At 44.8% G+C, this 22,433-nt stretch overlaps 1 protein-coding gene across 1 annotated transcript in view; it reads left to right on the top strand.

Moving 5' to 3' along the window:
* The first annotated feature begins 1,940 nt into the window (after positions 1-1,940).
* The window catches only part of TRIM14 (tripartite motif containing 14), a 150,657-nt gene continuing 130,164 nt past the window's right edge, over positions 1,941-22,433 (top strand). The window contains exon 1 of the mRNA XM_073591800.1: positions 1,941-2,678. Coding sequence (XP_073447901.1) covers positions 2,115-2,678 — 564 coding nt within the window. The 5' untranslated portion in view covers positions 1,941-2,114. The remainder of the gene's footprint in view (positions 2,679-22,433) is intronic.

Here is a 22,433-nt window from a genome sequence, read left to right on the forward strand (position 1 = left end):
TGACTGATGTATAGCACTGGCAGATGTGGTTGGTCAGAGCAGACAGTGGGGTTGGTTTACTAAAACTGGATAGTGAAAAAATCTGGTGCAGCTCTGCAGAGCAGTCTTTTCCACTGGGCACGCTGGGCAGTTGCCCAGGGGCCTCACTTGCCTGGGGGGCCCCACCTGCCCAGCGACCCCAGCCAAGCATCTATAGGTCACCCTCGCTGCAATTTTCTGTGACCCCACGCTCCGGCCGCCATGTCCAGTCTCAGGCCGGCCCCTGGCGCCCTGTGATTGGGCGAAAAAGGTCATGTGGGGCAGGTGGGGCTGGCCTGTCCTCAATCGCGGGAGAGTGGGGCTGGCCTTCACTGTGAGCTGTGGCCACTGTCTTCTCCTCCTCTGCGGGTAACCGATCATGGAAGTCTGGCAGTGTGATGGGCGGTGGCGCAGAGGCAGAGCAGATCGTAAAAGATAAAAAAAAAAAAGGTAAGAGACTCACTCGTGAGTTTTGTTGCTGGCCCAGGGGGGAGTAGATATGGTCTGGGGAGAGGAAGCAGCCATAAAGTCAGTGTATAGTGTAATGTGTGGTGTATAGTGTGTGGTGCATAGTGTATTGTGTGTAGTGTATTGTGTATTGTGTGTAGTGTATTGTGTGTGTGTGGTGTATTGGTCTGTGGGTAGAGTATTGTGTAGCGGTCAGTATGTAGTGTATTGTGTAGTGGTCTGTGGGTAGTGTAGTAATGGTCAGTATAGAAATCAGGTAGGGTGGTGTGGTGTGTAGAGGTTAGTGTGTAGTGTAGTGGTCTGTATAGGAATCAGGTAGGTTAGTCTGGTGTGTAGTGTAGTGTAGTGGTCAGTGGATGTAGTGTAGACAGGGCCCCAGTGCACTGTATTGTCTGGGGGCCTATAATGCTCTTAAGATGGCCCTGCAGCTCTGCTTAGAAACCAATCCAATCAGCTTCCATGTTTTGTTTTTTTTTTTTGTCAAAGCTTAATTGAACAAGCTGAAGTTAGAGGCTTCACCAGCTGCACCAGATTTTGCAACCTCCAGTTTTAGTAAATCAACCCCAGTGGGTAGGCAAACTTTAGTTGAGAGGTATTTGTTACCTGTACTGGGCATACAGTAACAGTGGTACTGCTCCCTTGCTTATTATCCTTAATTAGCAATTGATAAAGCCCTATTGCTCCTCCTTGCACATGTGTGCGTAGAGGGATCCGAGTAGCGCTGTGTAAGGCTGCTTTTACACTGGGGCGTCGGCGCCGCTGGCGGTAAAGCATTGCCATTTTTAGCGTTGCTTTACTGTCGTTTTTGCAGAGGTTTTCGGCCGCTAGCGGAGCACTTTTAACCCGCGCTAGTGGCTGAAAAAGGGTTAAAACGACCCGCTTTGCCGGCGGTGCTGCCCATTCATTTCAATGGGCAGGATCACTGCTCCAAAGATGCCGCTTGCAGGAGTTTTTCTTAACGTCCTGCCAGCGCATCGCCTCAGTGTGAAAGCACTCGGGCTTTCACACTGAGACTGCAGGGGAGGTGTTTTTCAAGCACTATTTTTATCCCAAAAGCACCAGAAAAATGCCTCAGTGTAAAAGGGGTCTAAGTTCTATGGTTAATGATGTATTCAATTTGATTTTATCTATTACTGATATCCTGTAATTTTTCTACCTATGCTTATATCATATGTAAAGTGTTTGCTACTCCAGGTGCATGCATTGAGGGAATGTACGATTGCTACAGATTTTTTGTGATTTTCTTTATTTCCTTTTCTTTTGTTGATTTTCGTAAAAATTGTAAAACTTTGAATAAAAAATATTTGGAAAAAAAAAAAAATCTGGTTTTGGAATATTTTTCTGGCCTCTTTATAGATGCAAATGCTCATTCTATGTCATCATCTGGCTTATGTTTACAACGAAGCTTTCAGCTCACAAAGAGTTACATGTAAAGCTGGTTTGGTTTCATTTCCTGGTGCTAGGTTCACTAGGGCAGTGCAGTGTACACAAGACAGCTTGCCTCCTACAATCAGCACATTACACCTACACTTTTTATGGCTTCTCCATAGGGTGTGAGTGGAGACCTGGGAGTGATTCTGAAGAAGAAAATTCAGAGCAGTGCTACCAACTTGCAATTAACAGGTGCCATGGAGAAGGTGTCACCAGAAGTCTCTGCCTTCAGTCATCCTCCCCTCCTTGAGCATTGTGGACTGTGTGGTGCTGGCTGTCCTGTACCTGTATGTTTAGTAAACTGTGGGCATTGCTTCTGCCTTGGCTGTCTTGAGGGCTTCTGGCAGCAACTTCCTGATTGTGAAAAGCCATGCCCAACCTGTACCTTGCCTAGGGAGAGCCAAGAAAGCCTGAGGCAACATCCATTGCAATGTAACCTGTGCCCAGTTCATCATCCATGTACTGCCCGGTGGAGCTGCCTGACCTGTGGGGAGTCCTATTGCCCTGAGCACTTCCAACCGCACATGCTGGAAGAGGAGAGTGGTGGGGTGTCACTGGCTGGGCACCATGTGTGTGATGCAGCAGGAGAGGAGGCCAGGAGAATGAGGAGTGGTACCCGGCGGTGCCCACAGCACAGGGACAGGCTGGTGGAGATGTACTGTGGCATTTGCAGAGTGTGCATCTGTACCATGTGTCCCCTGCTTGGCACTCATAAAGGCCACCCAGTGACCCTCATACAGCAGGAAGCCATGCACAAGAAGGTAAGGCAAACTCACTATGCCTAAAGTATATATAAACAATTACCTTGTAAAACAACCCATTCAGCTTTAGCCCTGGTTCACATTGGTGCGATTTGACATGTCAAAATCGGTGGCAATTGCCGGAAATTGCACCATCCTTATCGGTGCGATGCCGCATCGATTTCAAAATGTAGTTTCTGTACTACTTTTTGCGATTTCGGGGTGAGATTTCCATTGATATCTGTGCAGAAACGCACACATATGTCTGTGAAATTGCAGCTGAAATCGGGACTGACATGCAGGAGTGAAATCGTGCAAGTTCAGCTGAACTTGCACGGCTTCATTCCCGCAGCTCCGTGTGAACCTGGGCTAAAGCAGAAATACAACGCACAACATTTATGTGTATATAAGAGGGGTCTTCACAAAGTTTCTGCTCTTTTATATTTTTGTTGGAAACGGTGAGGGTGGGAGGAGTAGTAATTATTCGTGCCTGAGAGTGTCATGTGACTAGTCTGTCTGACAAGGCAGCTGACCTTGCAGTTTAGTATAATAATTGCCACCCTGTGGTGAAGATGTCTGCGAAACCTATAACAAAACTGCAGAAACTTTTTGAAGAACCCTCGTATATACAGTATCTCACAAAAGTGAGTACACCCCTCACATTTTTAAAAATATTTTATTATATCTTTTCATGTGACAACACTGAAGAAATGACACTTTGCTACAAAGTAAAGTAGTGAGTGTACAGCTTGTATAACAGTGTAAATTTGCTGTCTCCTCAAAATAACTCAACACACAGCCATTAATGTCTAAACTACTGGCAACAAAAGTGAGTACACCCCTAAGTGAAAATAACCAAATTGGGCCCAATTAGCCATTTTTCCTCCCCCTTGTCATGTTACAAGGTCTCAGGTGTGAATGGGGAGCAGGTGTGTTAAATTTGGCATTATCGCTCTCTCTCTCATACTGGTCACTGGAAGTTCAACATGGCACTTCATGGCAAAGAACTCTCTAAGGATCTGAAAAAAGAATTGTTGCTCTACATAAAGATGGCCTAGGCTATAAGAAGATTGCCAAGACCCTGAAACTGAGCTGCAGCACAGTGGCCAAGACCATACAGCGGTTTAACAAGACAGGTTCCACTCAAAACAGGCCTCGCCATGGTCCACCAAAGAAGTTGAGTGCAGGTGCTCAACGTCATATCCAGAGGTTGTCTTTGGGAAATAGACATATGAGTGCTGCCAGCATTGCTGCAGAGGTCGAAGGGGTGGGGTCAACCTGTCAGTCCTCAGACACTGCATCAAATTGGTCTGCATGACTGTCATCCCAGAAGGAAGCCTCTTCTAAAGATGATGCACAAGAAAGCCTGCAAACAGTTTGAAGACAAGCAGACTAAGGACATGGATTACTGGAACCTTGTCCTGTGGTCTGATGAGACCAACAAAAATGTATTTGGTTCAGATGATTTTAAGCGTGTGTAGCAGCAACCAGGTGAGGAGTGCAAAGACATGTGTATCTTGTCTACAGTCAAGCATGGTTTTGGGAGTGTCATGGTCTGGTGCTGCATGAGTGCTGCCGGCACTGGGGAGCTACAGTTCATTGAGGGAACCATGAATGCAAACCTGTACTGTGACATACTGAAGCAGAGCATGATCCCCCTCCTTTTGGAGACTGGGCCGCAGGGCAGTATCCCAACATGATGACCTCATGCTGAAGTTCAAACTGAGCATCAGAATGGGAAAGAAAGGGGATTTAAGTGACTTTGAACGTGGCACGGTTGTTGGTGCCAGACGGCTGGTCTAAGTATTTCAAAAACTGCTAAGAATTATCGCTAGGGATGGTCCCGATGTTCGTTTGCTCGCAAACGAACCGATTATATGGGGCATTCTTAGCATATTTGAGCGCCGCGGAGCACCCCATAATACACTGCAAGATTGCAGTGCATTGACGGCTGCTGATTGGCCAAAGCATGCACCTGACCTGCATGCTTTGGCCAATCACAACGCGATCTGCTGTGAGAGCAGGGTGCCTTTAGCCAATCATGGCTTAGGGGGCTAAGTCCACACCCCACACTATATAAGGCTGCTTACACGGTCGCTGTATGTAGTGTGATGTGGAGATTGAGAGAATTAGAGCTAGATTAGGCAGGTTAGTGTAAAAAAAAAAAATATATATATATATATATATATATATAATTTCAGTAGGGGAGTGAGAGAGAGAGAGAGAGAGACAGATGCTGTGTGAAAATGTGAAAAGTTCCATTGCTGGATTGTGTACTTGCTGGGTGAGAGTAACCACATAAAAGATTGTAGCTCTGATTAGAGCCATGAACTATTGCCTGTAAGCCTGTATGCTGCGGAACTGTGAGCTTTACCTGTGTGCACAACTGTGTGACAAGACAGCCTGTTGCGTCTCCTTGTCCACAGTTACTCCTTCTGTAGCCCCACCATCATGCACAGAGGAGTAATCAAAATTATTTGACCATGGTGTCTGTTACATTCTGCTGGAGGATGCGCAGCAATTTGAAGGCTCCGATGTTGGTTTCCGGGTTGAGGAAGGGAATAACGTGACCCTAGAGAGAGGGGGTGCCACAGAAGGACAAGAAACTAGCAGTAATGTTCTCCCAACTACAGCATACTGCCAATTTTTCTCCAGTGACAAGGAGGGAGGGGATGAGGTCACTGACTACTTGGGTGCCTGAGAGAAGAGAGGAGGAGGAGGCACAACTTTAACGAGGCAGGATGTCCTCCAGGGGCCAGCTTAAGGGCGGCCACCCTATTGCATCACACCACAGAGCTCCACGGCACTACTGACTCCCCACTGGCTTCCAAAATGTCATTGGTGTGGGCTTTTTTTGACACATGTGCAGCAGATCACACCGTTGCTGTTTGCAATCTATGTTTGAAGCGGATCAAGCGTGGCCAGAACAGCACCCACTTGGGCACCACATGCTTGACAAGAAAAACCTGCACTGAGAGGAATCAAGGTATAGCAATAAGTGCCACAAGTACTTGCAGCCAATCTGCTAGCAGTACACCACCAGTTGATTTCAGCAGGCAAATTTCGCTTACCCAATGGTTGCTGAAATGTAAAAAAAGAAAAAAAAAAAAAATATTGTCACAGCCATCCAAATGCTCAGCGTCTAAATGCTAACTTGGCCAAATTGCTAGGACTGCAACTGCTGCCTTTTCAGCTGGTAGACTCTGCCCCCTTTTACAAATTTGTGGAATGTGCTGTACCACAGTGGCAAAAACAAAACATTTCTTCACGTAAGGCCATTCCAGCTCTCTACCGTCATGTGGAAGGCAATGTTTTGGCCTCGTTGGACAGGGTGGTCAGCAGCAAGGTTCATATTACCGCTGACTCATGGTCCAACAGGCATGGTCAGGGACGTTACCTTTCCCTCACGGCGCACTGGGTAACTTTGCTGGCAGCTGGGGAAGATGCAGGACAGGGTTCAGTGTTGGAGCTTGTTCCGCCACAATGCCTCCAAAAAGATGGTTGTGATTCTGCCACATCTCTCTGCTCCACCCCCTCCTCCTCTTCTTCCTCTATGGCCTCTTCTGCAGAATTGTCCTCTGAACCAGCAGTGCTCCGTAAGCATTCAAGGGGCTACGCAAGCAGTCAGGCTAAAAGATTCCATGCGGTGCTTGAGTTGGTCTGCCTAGGGGACAGGAGTCACACTGGGGCAGAGATTCGGTTAGCTCTGCAGGGGCAGGCTCAGAGGTGGTTGACACCATGGCAGCTTGAGCTAGGAATGGTTGTATGCGACAATGGCACCAACCTTCTCTCCGCCCTCCGACAGGGACACTTGACACATGTTCCATGCTTGGCACACGTCATTTCCGGCGGTCATACAATGCCAGTGCTCGGCTGGCTGACATGTAACGGGAATTCAACCTGCCCACCAACCACCTCATTTGTGACATGCCCACTAGGTGGAACTCAACATTGTCAATGCTGCAGTGGCTGCACACACACAACAGTGGGCGATCAATGAGTACCTGTGCGAGTATGGCACCAGGACAGGCTCAGGGGAGCTTGGCTTCTTTTCACCACGCCAGTGGCTACATAAGGATGCATGCACTGTCCTGTCACCATTTGAGGAGGCCACAAGGATGGTGAGCAGCGACAATGCATGTGTCAGTGACACTGTCCTTCTAGTCTTCCTGCTGGAGCACACGCTTTGTGGAATCATGGAGAGGGCACTTGAGGCAGAACAGTGGGAGGAAGAGCAGGACATCCTTTCCTCTCAAGGCCCCCTTTATGCAGCTAGCATTCCTGCGGGGCCGCCAAACACACAGGAAGAAAAAGAGGAGGAAGATTGTTTCAGCATGGATATTGAGGATAACACGCAGCAGTCTTCAAGGTATGGTTTTCAGTCCTCAGAAACCCAAGGAGTTGTACATGACTGGGAGGAGGTAGTTCATGACAATGTCAACCTTAGTGACCCAGAGGACTCAGAATCGAATGCCTCTGCAAACCTATGCTGCATGGGCTCCCTGATTCTGCAAAGCCTGCGAAAGGACCCTAGGATTCATGGTATCAAGGAGAGGGATCATTACTGGCTGGAAACCCTTCTTGATCCACGTTACAAGGGTAAAGTTGCGGAGCTCATCCTGCCTTCACAGATGGAGCAGATGATGAATCATCTTCAGGACGCCTTGAAGAAAAGTTTCCAGACCCTGGGAGGGTACCATTTCCTGGTGCTGGACAACGTGTTTCTGAGGCTTTGTTTGGTCAGAGGAAGAGCGGTGGAGAAGGTGGCTGGCTGACCGATGGCTTTAAACAATTTTTTAGTCCTTGGCACCCAGGGCTGATAGGTTCAAGCAACCATCGGCAGAGTCTGCATTATATGGTGCAGGAATATCTAGGGGCAAGAGCAGACTTGGAGACCTTTCCAACAAAGCATCTCCTGGGTCTTGAGGATGGACCACTGGCCAAAACTTGCTCAATATGCAATCAAGCTACTGGCCTGTCCTGCATCCAGCATGCTTTCTGAACGCACATTCAGTGCTGCTGGAGGGTTTGTAATGGATCAAAGAGTGCGCCTGTCCACAGACTCCATTAATAGGCTCACATTTATAAAAGTGAATCAGTCCTGGATCAGCAGCTACCAAGCCCCTGGTGCTGATGTAACTGATTGAATTTGCTAGGGATCTGGGATCCCTTGAAGACTGCCTATCCTATTCCCAAATCTTGATGATGCTAGCTTCCAACAATATTTTTGGTTTAGGGCACCACCAACACCCAAGGCCCAATTTTTCTGCCCCTGTTTAGCAGGGGCATGTAATTACAATTTTTAAAATAATATTTAACAGCAGGGTCTGTTCCTGCGCCCAACAAGAGTAACTGTGAGGAGTTAGTGTTCTGGCACCACCAACCCCCCCATGCCCAATTTTTCAGCAGAGTATATAGTGTAGTCCGTATAGTATATACAGACTACACAAAACCCAGTTCTCCAAAACAAATACAACTCTGCTGTGTCACAATCCCCCTCCAGAGCAAAAGGATTCTGTGGGAATGAAGGAAAAAAAAACATATGCTCTTTACCAGAAATCCATGGCTCTCCGTTTTTAAAGAGTAGGCATAAACACTTGGGGGACCAACTCATTATACACCAGAAGGAAAAAGGAGCCCCAAACTGCCAAAGTTCTCTAACAGAACAAGCCAAGAAAAGCCAAGCCTCATAGTGTAGCAAATAAATTAAACACCTTTATTTAAAATAACTATCACACCTGCAATATTAGCTCTTGTTACTGTCCATAAAAAATAAAGCTGGGGTATAAACCAATTCCTGCCGTTCTGCCCGATGACCGCTGCGCGCGATGACATCACTTCAAAGTGGAGCCCATCAGTGCCACCTATCAGTGCCACCTATCTGTGCCGCCTATCAGTGCTAAATATCAGTAGCCCATCAGTGCTGCATATTAGTGCCTCCTTATTAGTGCCCTTCAGTGCTGTCTTATCAACGCACCTCAGTGAAGGAGAAAAATTACTTTATAAAAAAATAGCAAAAAAACATTTGGGTACAGTGTTGCATGACCGCATATATGTCATTCAGAGTGCAATAGTGCTGAAAGCTGAAAATTGGCCAGAGCATGAAGGAGGTAAAAGTGCCCAGTAGGCAAGTGGTTAAAGTGTATTTAAAAAAAAAAAAATTGTATTTGAAAAACCGCTAATACTGTGTGACATTGCGACCATCACCATTTTATTCTCTAGGGCAGGGGTCCTAAACCCCCAGACAGCGGACCTGTGCCGGTCCGTGGCCTATTGCTGACCAGGCCACACAGCAGAGCATGAGTGGCAACCGCGGTTTGCACAGGCCTATCTCAGACAGCAGTTGCCGCTCATCCCCTGCTGTGCAGCCATGCCCGTGTGTCTTTTCCAGGCTCCTTCACCCCTTGGCCCACAATGTCATCCTATCAGCAGGGCTGGTGGGTGGAGGAGCTGGGAGAGGGAACGCAGAATGTTAACAGCCTCTGCCCTGCAGGTAGCAGTCCTGAGCAGGGAAGGCAGAGATTGATGTTAGAGAGGGAAGGAGCAGACTACAGGGACACTATGCTGTAAAGGGGGGCTGTGATGTAAAGGGGGCACTGTAATTAAAAGGGGAATGCACTGTAAAGGGGCACTGTTACAGTGCAGTCCCCTTTACATCACAGCCAATGTTTACATTACAGTGCCCCTTTACAGAGTACAAATTCTGGATGGACTCTCTGCATACTGCTATACACCCTTTCCAGCAAACTATGCAATGAAAAACCTTAATTAGACTTACCGGTAACGGTATTTCTACGAGTCTTTCAGGATAGCACCTGAAGAGAGCGCAACTCCACCCACTTCCCAGGAAACACTGCAGTCATTTAAAGCCTGAACACTTCCACCATGGCCTCAGTTGTTACCGAGTACCTCTAGCCATACTGAAATTATATGGGCAGAACATAGCAACAACAACACATAAACATTTACAAACAAGGGAGGATCATCGGCGACGTCCTGAAAGACTCGTAGAAATACCGTTACCGGTAAGTCTAACTAAGGTTTTCTCACCTCGTCTTTTAGGACAGCACCTGGAGATGATAAACGAGTACTTACACTTAGGGTGGGACCACTGCCTGCAGGACCTTCCTGCCAAATGATTGCTCTGCTGCCGAGAGCAGGTCCATCCTATAGTGATGAGTAAAGGTGAAATAACTTGTCCATGTGGCCGCCTTGCAGATTCGCCCTGGCGAAGCCCCAGCTCATTCTGCCCAGGATGTTGCTACAGCCCGAGTTGAATGGGCCACCGTCCCTGCAGGGGGTTCTATTTGCACAGCCTATAAGCTTTGTGGATAGCCATCCGAAGCCACCTACCAATCATGCTTTTAGAAGCTTCATAACCTTTACGAGACCCAGAAGACCCAGAAAATAAAAAAAATAGAGAATTGGACTTTATAAACTCTCTTGTTACCTCCAGATAGCATAAAACACATCTCTTTACGTCCAGACTATGAAACTCTCTCTTTAGGGCATGTTGGAATTGGACAGAACGTTGGTAGAATTATCTCTTGGGATCTGTGAAAAACTGAAGCATCCTTCGACAAAAACCCCGGGTCTGTCCTCAGTACTACCCGATCTGGGAAAACTGCCAAGACAGGCTCAATGATAGATACTGCCTGAAGTTCACTGACCCTTCTAGCCGAGGTGACTGCTATCAGCAGTGTTAGTTTTAACAACCAAAATTCGGGTGGTTCGAAAGGTCTTCTAGTTAGACCCTGCAAAGCAACTGATAAATCCCATTTGGGGAAAACTTAAATGGAACCGGCCTAGCCCTAGCTAGTGCCTTGAAAAAACCTGATGATCCAAGGGTCTAGAGATAACCTTCTTTCTAGGAAAACTGATAGTGCAGCTACCTGAACTTTTAAGGTGCTAGCTGCCAAACCCTTCTCCATTCCGTCATGGAGAAATTCCAGAACAGAAAGGTCCTCCTGTGGAGAGTAATTTTTTGAAAAGCACCAGGAATTGAAGCATTTCTAGGTTTTAAAATAAATGGCTCTTGTGACCTTGTTCTTGCTATTTAGCAGGGTACAAATTAAACTTTCGGACAAACCCTTATTCCTCAGGATTTGCTCCTCAGTAACTAAGCTGCTAGCTTGAGATGACCTACGTCGAGATTCAGAAGGAGACCCTGAGTCAGCAGGTCCCTTCAGGTCGGAAGCAACCAATGGGACTCTACCACTAACTTTAGTATGACTAAAAACCAAGGCCTCCTGGGCCAATACGGGGCTATTAGAATATATTAAATGTAAGTGTAATGTTATGAGCTTAAGTTGATATTACATTTATTTTAAAAACGGAATTACACTATTGCACGCCTCTGTTATTTCCTGCATGATATGAGGTGATTACTAAAAGACCAGGAGGAAGTTGTGGCTTTGTTGATCGACGTTTTTACCAGGAGGTGCAATGAATATGGGATCTATGCTTAAAGTTAACCAGCCACTATACGAATGAGGAAAACACATGATCACCATCTAAGCTGTTGCTATACACTACAGGCTCATTTTTAAAGCCCTTAAGGTGAGGATACACCTGGTGGGGGAGAGTGCACATTGCTTGAAGACACCATTTTTTCACCTATTCCTTTGTTACATTTATGAACTATTATCATTGTTTGCTTGAAAACATTATTGAGGGCTGTGTACAAACACACTGAGCACCTGCACTTTATTTTTATATTTAGTATAACTGAGCACTTGCACTATATTTGGGATATATTTATTGTAAAAAAAAAAAAAAAAAAAAAAGTATATATATTTACACACAAACAAGGTGTCACCCTGCATGTTCACTTTATCACCGCACATTGGGTTATATATGTTTGCATTGTCACATTTTGAGGTAGTGTGGGGAGTGCTGGCATCTATTTTATAGTATAGTTGATATTTCTTTTAGCTTTGTTTGAGGTTTTTAGTTTCGGCAGCTCACAAGGTTTATATCTATACTAGAATTAGGGTCGTCTTTTCTCCCTGTAGCTTCTTGAGTACTAAAGGGATCATTTGCACAGGGGGAAAAACGTAGCACAAGCAGAAGGTCCAGTGCTGAGCCAGTCTGTCCAGACCCGCCGCTTGGTCTTGCCTGTTCAGAGAAAAGTAGACCCGTACTTTTGCATTTGTTTGTGATGCAAAAAGGTCTACCTGGGGAGCCCCCCTATCTGTCTACTATCCTCTGAAAAACCTCCAGACTTAAGCTCCATTCGGACTCTAGCATCCTTCTTCTGCTTAAGAAGTCCGCTATCTGGCCCTGTTAAGGATGCCAAGTTGTCATCTGCCCAAGTCAGAGTCTGCAGGGCCAAGTTTAGAAGACACCTTCTTCTTGTGCCCCCGTCTTGAGATGTAGGCCACTAATGTGGCATTGTCTGACAACACCTGGATGTGTTGGCCCCTGATTATCTATCTGAAGGCCCACAGCCCCTGGAAAATGGTCCTTAGTTCTAGAGGTCGACCGATATATCGGCCGGCCGATATATCGGCCGATATTTGGGGTTTTTTACTTAATCGGCATCGGCCGATTGTGCTGATAAAAAAAAAAAAGCCGATATAGCTTCAGCGCGACTTGCAAAAGACTTCTGTAATAGAAGTCAGTGTAAGTTGCCTGTGTGAAGCGACTTCTCCCCCTCTCTGGGCAGCCTGCCAAATCTGATAAAAAGAACCTGAAGGATACAATGTTTACACTTATGAATGAACTAAATTCCGTGTGTAGAAGCTCTCAGTTTAACCATTTAAAGACTAAATCTTTTCTGACATTTGTTGCTTACAAGTAAAAATCCTGTATTTTATGCTAGAAAATCACTTAGAACCCCCAAACATTATATATATTTTTTTTAGCAGAGACTCTAGGGAATAAAATAGCGGTTGTTGCAATATTTTATGTCACACGGTATTTGCGCAGCGGTCTTTCAAATGCAATTTTTTTTTAAAAAAATACACTAATAAATTTTAAAAAAAACTAAGCAGTAAAGTCCTTTTTTTTTTTTTTTCATCCAGAAGTTTTGATTACCTGTTTTTGTGTATTTAATATTTAAGAGAGGTGTTTTTTTATATTTTTTTTCTACATACAAGTGAACTGATTGGAGGTTTGTTTTGTTTAATAAATGTTTAAATGTAAAAAAATTTCTGTATCACTGAAGGTTGCTTTCACACTGGAGCGGGCATGCGTTGACGGTAAAACGCTGCTAGTTTTAGCGGCTCTTTACCATCATTTTAGCGGCGCTATTCGGCTGCTAGCAGGGCGCTTATAACCCAGCTAGCGGCCGAGGAAGGGGTTAAATGCGCCCCTGAAGCGCCGCTGCCGAAACGCTTTGCAGGCGCTTCGGCAGCGGTGCGCATTCATTTCAATGGGCAGGAGTGGTGGTATACACACCGCTCCAAAGATGCTGCTTGCAGGACTTTTTTAACATCCTGCCAGCACATCGCCTCAGTGTGAAAGCACTCGGGCTTTCACACTAAGACTGCAGGGGAGCCGTTTGACAGGCACTTTACAGGTGCTATTTTTAGCCCAAAAGCGCCTGAAAAACGCCTCATTGTGAAAGGGGTCTAACTGTTAGATTTTATGAGATGAAGGTAAAAAAAAAAAAAAAAAAAAATCGGCCTAATATATCGGGCCAAAAAAATCGGCATCACATATCGGCCATCGCGATTTGTAAATATCGGCATCGGCATCGGCCAGAGAAAAACCCATATCGGTCGACCTCTACTTAGTTCCCTCCAGTTGGAGGAGCTCCTGGATTCCTCTACTGACCAGGACCCTTGGGCCATCTGGCTTTCGAGATGCGCACCCCACCCCCAGGGACTCCCATCTGTTGTCAAAATTTTTCCGCGGGAAAGGTCTAGAACAAACCCTTGCTCAAATTCCTTTGCCTCCTCCACCACCCTAACTTTCTTTTTACTGGAGATGGGATCCTGATCTGCTTCTCCAAAAGATTTTCCATAGGCCCAAGTCTGTAGAATCGCCTGTTGGTGGTCTCTCGCATGGGGGCGGGCCCACTGAACAGCTGGGATTGAGGCTGTGAGAAGCCCCGGCGTGGACATGGCTGCCCGAACTGTAACAGATTTGCCTGTACTTTCTTTACTGCTGCCTGCACCTTTTATCATCTTTTCCTCTGGGAGGAAATTTTTTTCCTGTACCGAGTTGATGACATACCTTAGGAAAATGATCACCTGAGAAGGAATTAGGTTTGATTTTTCCTTGTTCAGAAGCCAGTCCAAATTTTCTAAATTGCTCTGTGCCCTTTTCAAATCCCTGCATAATAGGTCCTTTGAGCTGGCAAACAAAAGGAGGTTGTCCAGATATGGTACTACTGAGACCCCCTCCAACCTGAGTGATGCCAATGCTTCTGCCATGATCTTTTGAAAATCCTTAGGGAAGAGGAGAGACCGAACGGGAGAGCCCTGAACTGAAAGTGTGACACCACTCCCCCCGCTTTGATTGCCAGATGCAGATATCTCTGACGTTGGTGTTATGGGAACATGCAAGTACGCGTCCCTGAGATCTATGGAGGCTAGAAAGCACCCCGCGGGAAGAAGTTTCCTCACCGAATAATTGTGTCCATACGAAAAAATTTTCTGTATCGAATGGACCTGTTTTAGATCTTTAAATTCAGTATTAACCTGAATTTTCCCATTGGCTTTTTTTCTAGAAAAACATGTCAATAACACCCTAGTCCTTTCTCTTCCCGGATTACTTTCTGTTGAAGGAATTCCTGCAAGAGTGATGTCATCGCCAAAGATTTTTCTTGATCTCTGGGAGCTGCGTCACATAAAATCGAGACGGTGGGCTTTCCGAGAACTTCTGAGATTACTTTGAGAACAAAAACGCACTGTATGTCGACCCTTCCCACTGCGGGAAAAAAGACTGGAGCCTTCCTCCTACAGTCGGGAGACCATCACTGGGTCTTTTTGGGTTGGCTGGGGTTTCGAAACACCTCAGATTTCCCTTGACCCCTCTGGGACCGCCAAGTCTTCTGTCTTGTTTCCTTTGAGTCCCAGCTCTGGTGAAAAGGACAAATTCTTTTTAGGTTGTGGTGCAACTTTCTTTTTGGCCAGAAATGCTTTTTTGTTATCTGCTGTTCTGTCCAGAACAGCGTCAAGATCGGGGCCAAATACCAGAGGTTGAATCACCTTACCAGGCCTTTACCCACAAAGCTTGTCTAGCTGAATTAATTCATGCTGAAGATCTTGCGGACATCTTTACGGACTCAGCCGAGACATCTGCCATGTAACCTACTGCCGTTTGTAGGACTGGTGAAGTATCCAGCAAATCTTTGCGAGAGGTCCCTGCCTCCAATATGGCCCTTTAGTTGTTCCAACCAATGTTCTAAATTCCTGGATACCACCGTAGATGCCATTGCTGGTTTGAGATTGTTAAAAAAGGTTTGGGATTCTACACTAGCCAAAGAATTAGCTCTCTTGTCCATAGTGTCTTTCAAAACACCTATGTCCTCAAAAGCTAAGTCGGTGATTCTCGATACTTGCGAGAAAGCTGCGTCAAGTTTAGGTCTCTTGTTTGAAACTTGCGTGCTATCTTCGTCAAAAGGGAATCTCCTTTTAGGAGACCTGGAAAAAAAAGGGGGCCCTCTCTGGGTCTTTCCACTCACTTTTTTTTTATAGCTTCTGTCAACACTTTGTGCACCGAGAACACCCGATGCTTGACCTCATCCATACCCCGATACATTTTGTCATGTAGGGACAATTTGGCTCTTATCCTCCTTAATATTTAGGGTCATATGTATGGTCTTTAGAAGGTAGTCTACCTCTTCCAAAGAGCCTATAAAGGGAGGACGATACCTCTTTTTTTCTTTGCCTTCCCCCTCGTCTGACCCTGAAGACATACTTTTCTCCTCATCCTCCGACTCACTAACCACTCTCCTGGCTGCAGAGGAAATGTGAGTGCTGGGTGGAGAACTGTCGACTGCGCCATCGGACGTTTGTCCAGATAGAAGCGGAAGGACTGAAACGTATCTTTCAATTCCTTCCGGAATGAAGTGAGCATCTCACTAGGTTGGGCAGAGGGGCACTTTAGTGGAAGTCTCCTCTCTGACCAAGTCTGCTATGAAAGACCTGCACAAAGGTTTGGTCCAAGACTCCCTAAGGGAAGCTTTACATGAAACACACCATTTCTTAGGGGGAGGGGAAACATGCTTAGTTTTCTCTTTAGCTTTAGTCTGAAATACACCAAGCCAACAAACACATTGTAAATATACTGTACATTGGATCTCCTTCCCAAACAGTCAGTGGAACAAACCTACCCTACAATACCACTGCTGTAGAAAAACAAAAAAAAAACAAAAACCCACACACTCCCCAGAGAAGTCACCTGCGTAGTGTGAGGCAAGCTCCCTCCCCCCCCCTCCTACAGGGGAGGAAGGGAGGGACAAAAAAAAAAAACATACATAGCCCAGGTAATTAACAGAGACCACTGCCTCTCCTACCTGGGCTTGGCTGGTGCTCGTGGCTCCTGCTCCCGCCTTCACTGCTGGTTACCCTGGCTCCATTCTCCCAGTGTCCAGCAGCCATCCGGCAGCTTTTATTTCATATTTTCCTGGTCCATTCGCTACTGCGAAGATCGGAAATTGCACTGCCGAAGCCGCCTTCCCCTTCTGCGTTCCAGTGGCCGGAACTGGAAGCCGCTGCACACTGCTGGAAGTCCCGCCCCATCCGGCAGTGACGTCACCCTCCACTCGGACCGGACAAGCACAGACTCCAGAGACGCTGCACCATGCAGACTCCCTAAGCCCGCGCCCTCCTGTCTATCGGCACAGGACCTCCGTCGGCCTCTGCCCTTGCCGGGCTTGAGAAGTTGAAGGGCATCGTAACAGCCCCCGTCGGGGGGGGGGGTGTTGGGCTGGTTGTAACAAAAGACACAAAAAAAAAAAAAAAAGGCACAAACAGGTATGCTCCTACCCTACTCCACCTGGAGAGAGCACAGCACACCCCTGGTCCCCTGCAGCGCTTCCACCATGGCTGGAGGAAACGCTACAACTGAGGCCATGGTGGAAGTGTCCAGGCTTTAAAGGAATGACTGCAGTGTTTCCTGGGAAGTGGGTGGAGCTGCGCTCTCTCCAGGTGCTGTCCTGAAAGACGAGGTGAGAAAATAGGGATTTTTAGTTCACACATATTGCAATATATGCTTAAGCCGGCCAACTGCATTAAAGTAATCACTCTTATGGGCAGTCCTACACTGCTTTCCATTGCAAATGCTACGGTGAACACCATGCCAACATGGGGCATAAAGACACAAGGTGGGGGAGAGCAACTAGGTTCATGTCTGGTCACTGACCTGCGTTACAACAGAGAAAAGATATACCTGTGCTCAAATCCTAATAGCTTGTACGTGAATTTAAACTATCAGGTGCTAAAGGGGTGTGACCACATTTTAACACTACAAATTCTGGATGGACCCTCTGCACACTGCTGTACACCCTTTCCAGCAAACTATGCAATGAAAAACAGGGATTTTTAGTTCACACACATTGCAATATATGCTTAAGTTGTCCAACTGCGTCAAAATAATCCCTTTTATGGCCGGTCCTCACTGCTCTCCCACTGCAAATGCTATGGTGGACACCATGCCAACACGGGGCATAAAGACACAAGGTGGGGGAGAGCAACTAGGTGTCGGTCTGATCACTGACCTGTGTTAAAACAGAGAAAAGATAGTTCAAATACATGTACAAGCTATAGGGATTTGAGCACAGGTACAGTATATCTTTTCTCTCTTTTCCCCTTTACAGAGTAGTCCCCGTTACATTAATGTAAAGGGCACTGTAATGTAAAAGGGGGCTGTGATGTGAAGGGGAACTGAGGACAATATGAGACTGCTTTTAAGGAGGAACTGTGATGTAATGGGGGACTGTGAACACCGATATAAAGGGGGGGCTGTGCTGTAAAGGGGGGTTGTGGTGTAAAGGGGGCTGAGAACAGACTTCGTGAATATCCTGTCAGAATGTTTATACTGAAATAATAAAATAGTATTGTAATCATGAAAATATGCAAATCTTTGATTTGGGAGATTTACAATTTCCTACCAATACCTACAAGAAATTCAAGTTCGTTTATCCGTGCTATTTTGAAGACAAGTGATACAAATGATGTTGTTCAAAAATATATATTTATTAACTAAAAATACAGTGCAAATTAAATATCAGGTATATTTTGTGATAAAACAAATAAATGGATATACTTCTACATATCAAAGATAAATGATGGTTCAGATAATACTCACAGTTCTCTTATTCAATTTCTTATAACAAAATACCACATTTCAATACTTAAATGATACTTGTACATTTTAAACCTGGTAACTTGTGAATAGCCTTCCGTGACTTCACGGACTTGTGTAAACAAATATTGTTTACCTTAATACTATGATGTGATCTCTTCTCAAAACCAACAGACCTTCTTATTACACTCTTAAATGCACAAACAAAATTGTTATATTGTGCACAGCTTGATAATTTAATCAAAGCTTATATTTTAGATTTAGAATGAATCAATGGTTTAACACATACTATAACCAATCCAATTCTAAAACTTTGAAGTCAGTATTGTGAGATATAACAATATATATCTCTTGGTTTAGAAGCAAAACAAATTCATACTGCAGTTAGAATTCACTTCACTCCAAAGCAGAACTAACAATGGATTGGGTTAGTCAAGAATATGCTCAACCAAACTTCAATTACCTAAAAAGGTATACATTGGAAACATTAATACTTTACCAGGTCTTTAAGAATTCTGTCAGTTTGAGAAGCAAGTCCCAAAAGAGACTTCTTTCCACCTTAGAGATAGACCTGTCCAGTCATCCTCAGAGCTCCTCCAGATCTTCCCATAGCTCTCTTCCCATAGCTCTCCCAGATCTTCCCATAGCTCCCCTTTTCCGGCTATCTGTCTCTCCTTTTTATCTCACCCCAAAAATGGGTGTAGGTCTCATTACTATGTAATGGATGATGTCATATGACAATGGAATTACCTATGTTACCTTGACAACCAAGACCAACGCCATTTTGAATAATTACCAATTTCAGCCTCTTAGGGGCGATGTTGGATCAGAAATTACTTTAAATGTGATTGACATGACCTTCTGACCTTGGCTTAGCAAAACACCACTAATTGTCTAATGGTTGACAATCAAGTGTCAATATCCCCAGCCATCCTGGCGCTTCTTAAAATATATGTGTATGAGAAAATATACCCCACACAATTAACTGGGGCTGTAAATGCCATAAAAGTGAAGTCAGGATTCTTACGATAAGCCTAACAGTTGTTCATGAATGGTTTCCTAAATAAGATACCATATTTGCAACCTTATAATAATATAGATGTAGTAAACAGGTTTATATAATGTTACCTAATAAAGATACATTGTAAAGATGTATAAAAGAAACATCATTATTTAAAATATATCATTTGTGGATAAGCCCTTTTTGTTATGTGGTTTGTTCTTGAAAATACTATTTAGTTTTGCAGGCTTTGTAAGTTTGTACCAACTTCCCTTATCTATAAGTGTCAAAGACAAAAGATATATAACCTGGGATACTGGTATTTTTACACAGTCTCAAGACATAAAGCAACTTTTGCAACAATGCCTATTCATGGGCTATGAACTCTGATTCAACTTTAGAGCCAAAATGGCTCCTCTCATGTTCATTTGAAAAATATACAATATAAAGGCATATATATATATATATATATATATATATATATATATATATATATATATATATATATATATATATATGAATATAAATTCTTTTAACCCCAAATGTTCTGACAATCCCATGCCCTGATCCATCCACTACAACCACCATCCTTACCCAGCCCGTTGCCCCCATCCCCCACACCCCCGGTCCTCACGAAAATTGGCTGCCCTGAAACCAGTCCCTGGAGCCAAAAAGCTTGGGGACTGCTGCTCTAGGGCCTCTGCTTAAAAAAAACATATATGTATAAAAATATATAATAGCAAAGTGGTTATACAGGGATACTCACTGTAGTGCTGGTATGCTGATTATGGTATTTAGAAACACTGGGAAGTTTTATTTCACCAGCAGCTAGGGTTTTTTGAGGCTATAGCCGAGTGCAGGGTAACTGGTTTATACTCCAGCTTTATTTTTATGCACGGTATCAAGAGCCAATATTGTACGTGTGATACTTATTTTAAATAAAGGTGTTTTATTTATTTGCTGCACTGTGAGACTTGGCTCTTCTTTCTGTCTCCCTGTTCTGTAAGAGGAATTTGGTTGCAATTTGGAGCTTCCTCTGCCCTCTGGTGTATAGTGAGTTGGTCCCACAAGCATTTATAGCTACTCTGAAGAGCCATGGATTTCTGATAAAGAGCATATGTTTTTTTTTTCTTCTGTTCCCACAGAATCCTTTTGCAAGCTCTGGAGGGAGGCACAGCAGAGGGTTGCATTTTTTTGGAGAACACAGTTTTGTGGACTTTGCATATTCACCGGGATTGATCACAAATTGTCTTAGGCATCATGTACACGAGATGCTGTTAAACGCGCATTCAGAGGCAGTTGGACACTTTTTTCAACTGCCCCTGAACTCAATGTTATGCTATGTGTCCATGTACACAGTCTCGATTTTTGTCGTTTTAGGCAGTTGTGTTTAACCGCGTTTTTCCAGAAGCAAAAAAATGGGTTCAGACACAAAAGTTTTCCACATTTCAGACGCTAAACGCCAGTACCGCGTTTAGCCGTATTTGCGTTCATAAGTGTTTTTAAAGGAACCCTATTTTTTGGACCAGAAAATACAGAAATATGATGGTAAACTGCAGCAGAGAATGACATTTTGCGACCCGCTAGGAATTTGGTGTGCAAACACAGTGGAACTAGCACTACAACATATCCAAATTTGGGGTTCCTAGCACCAAGTGGCCCCGAGATATGGGGCCCCAAATTCGGGTCACAAAATGTCAAGCACTTTTCCACAGCAGAGAATGACATTTTGTGACCCGACTTTGGGGCCCCATATCTCGGGGCCACTTAGTGATAGGAACCCCAAATTTGGATATGTTGTAGTGCTAGTTCCACAGTTTTGCACACCGAATTTGGGGTTCCTAGCACCAAGTGGCCCCGATATATGGGACCCCAAAGTCAGGTCGCAAAATGTTATTCTCTGCTGCAGAAAAGTGCTTGACATTTTGTGACCCGGCTTTGGGGCCCCATATCTCGGGGCCACTTGGAGCTAGGAACCCCAGCTTTAGATATGTTGTAGAGTTAGTTCCACTGTGTTAGCACACCAAATTTGGGTGTGACCCTGAAATTTTGTGACCCCAAGATATGGGGCCCCAAAGTCGGGTCACAAAATGTCAAGCACTTTTCTGCAGCAGAGAATGACATTTTGTGACCCGAATTTGGGGCCCCATATCTCGGAGCCACTTGGTGCTAGGAACCCCAGCTTTGGGTATGTTGTAGAGTTAGTTCCATTTGGGGTTCCTAGCACCAAGTGGCCCTGAGATACAGGGCCCCAAATTTGGGTTGCAAAATGTTATTCTCTGCTCTGCAGACGCTTCTAGATGCAAACGCGGTAAAACGCCGCTGAACGCGGCATGCAAACTCGGCAAAACTGGTGTTTCTAAACGCCGGTTTCAGCTTTTAAAAACATGTTCAGCAGAGTTTGCATCGGAGTCTCGTGTGCGTGAAGCCTTAGGCGTTGATTTGTTACTACGTGTGCACAATTTCTTATTGTTTGCTGTGTGAAGCAAACAATGCCAGATATTTGACTGTATGAATATTTTCATCTGAGCTCTGTACTTGGATTTTATATTACATTAAATTCTGTGTCAAGTATTTTAGTATTAGCTACTAAATGTTGTAAATTATTATTCGGAGCGTGGAATTTTTGGGGATTTTAGGTGACAACATTATAACATCCCCAGGACCAATGCTGTTGTATTGATTTGTCTTGTTCCACAACAGATTAAAATATATAACTATGTGGTTTATTTACTCAAGGCAAATCCACTTTGCACTACAAGTGCACTTGGAAGTGTAGTCGCTGTAGATCTGAGAGGGTTATGCAAGTAAAATAAAACAGCATTTTTGCTTGTACGTGGTTGGATGATAAAATCAGCAGAGCTTCCCCTTTTTTCAGGATCTACCCCTCAGATCTAAAGCGACTGCACGTCCAAGTGCTCTTCTAGTAGAAAGTGGATTTGCATTTAATAAATGATCCCCCCAGTGTTACAAGTGTCTACAAATACTTTCTTAGATTTAAATTTTTTTCTTCAAGGGCTCATTCACACCAGCAGCCCATTACACTGCGGTGTGCACTCTGAAGGGGCAGTGCAATGTTTTGTTACAATGCATCGCACACTTTTTTAAAGCTTTTTTGAATTGTCACAAAATGCCATTTCATACATGTCTATACACACGCAGTGTGTGTGCTGTAATGCGTCACAACAATCTGCAAGGGGTAAAAAATGCACCATGTCATACTTTTTTCAGCACACACCAGTTGGTGTGAACTGAAATAATAGGACATGCAGCAAATTGCTTCATCTGTGCTTTGTGATTGCATTGGGCAAAGAAGCGATTAAGGGTCATTCCCACCAAATGTGTAGGAATGAGCCTGAGCTGCCACAACTGCTCCAACATAAGTTGAAGATCCCAGAAAGCTGTACCACCTCAGTAGTAGTTTTGCAAGGATGAGCTTAGGTCTGAACCTGGGGGAAATGGTCACAAGATAGCAGGTCACCAGCTGTGGCCATGGAACCTGCTGCCTTACATACTCA

Source organism: Aquarana catesbeiana, linkage group LG01 (genome assembly GCF_042186555.1).
Source record: "Aquarana catesbeiana isolate 2022-GZ linkage group LG01, ASM4218655v1, whole genome shotgun sequence".
Lineage (NCBI taxonomy): Eukaryota > Metazoa > Chordata > Amphibia > Anura > Ranidae > Aquarana > Aquarana catesbeiana.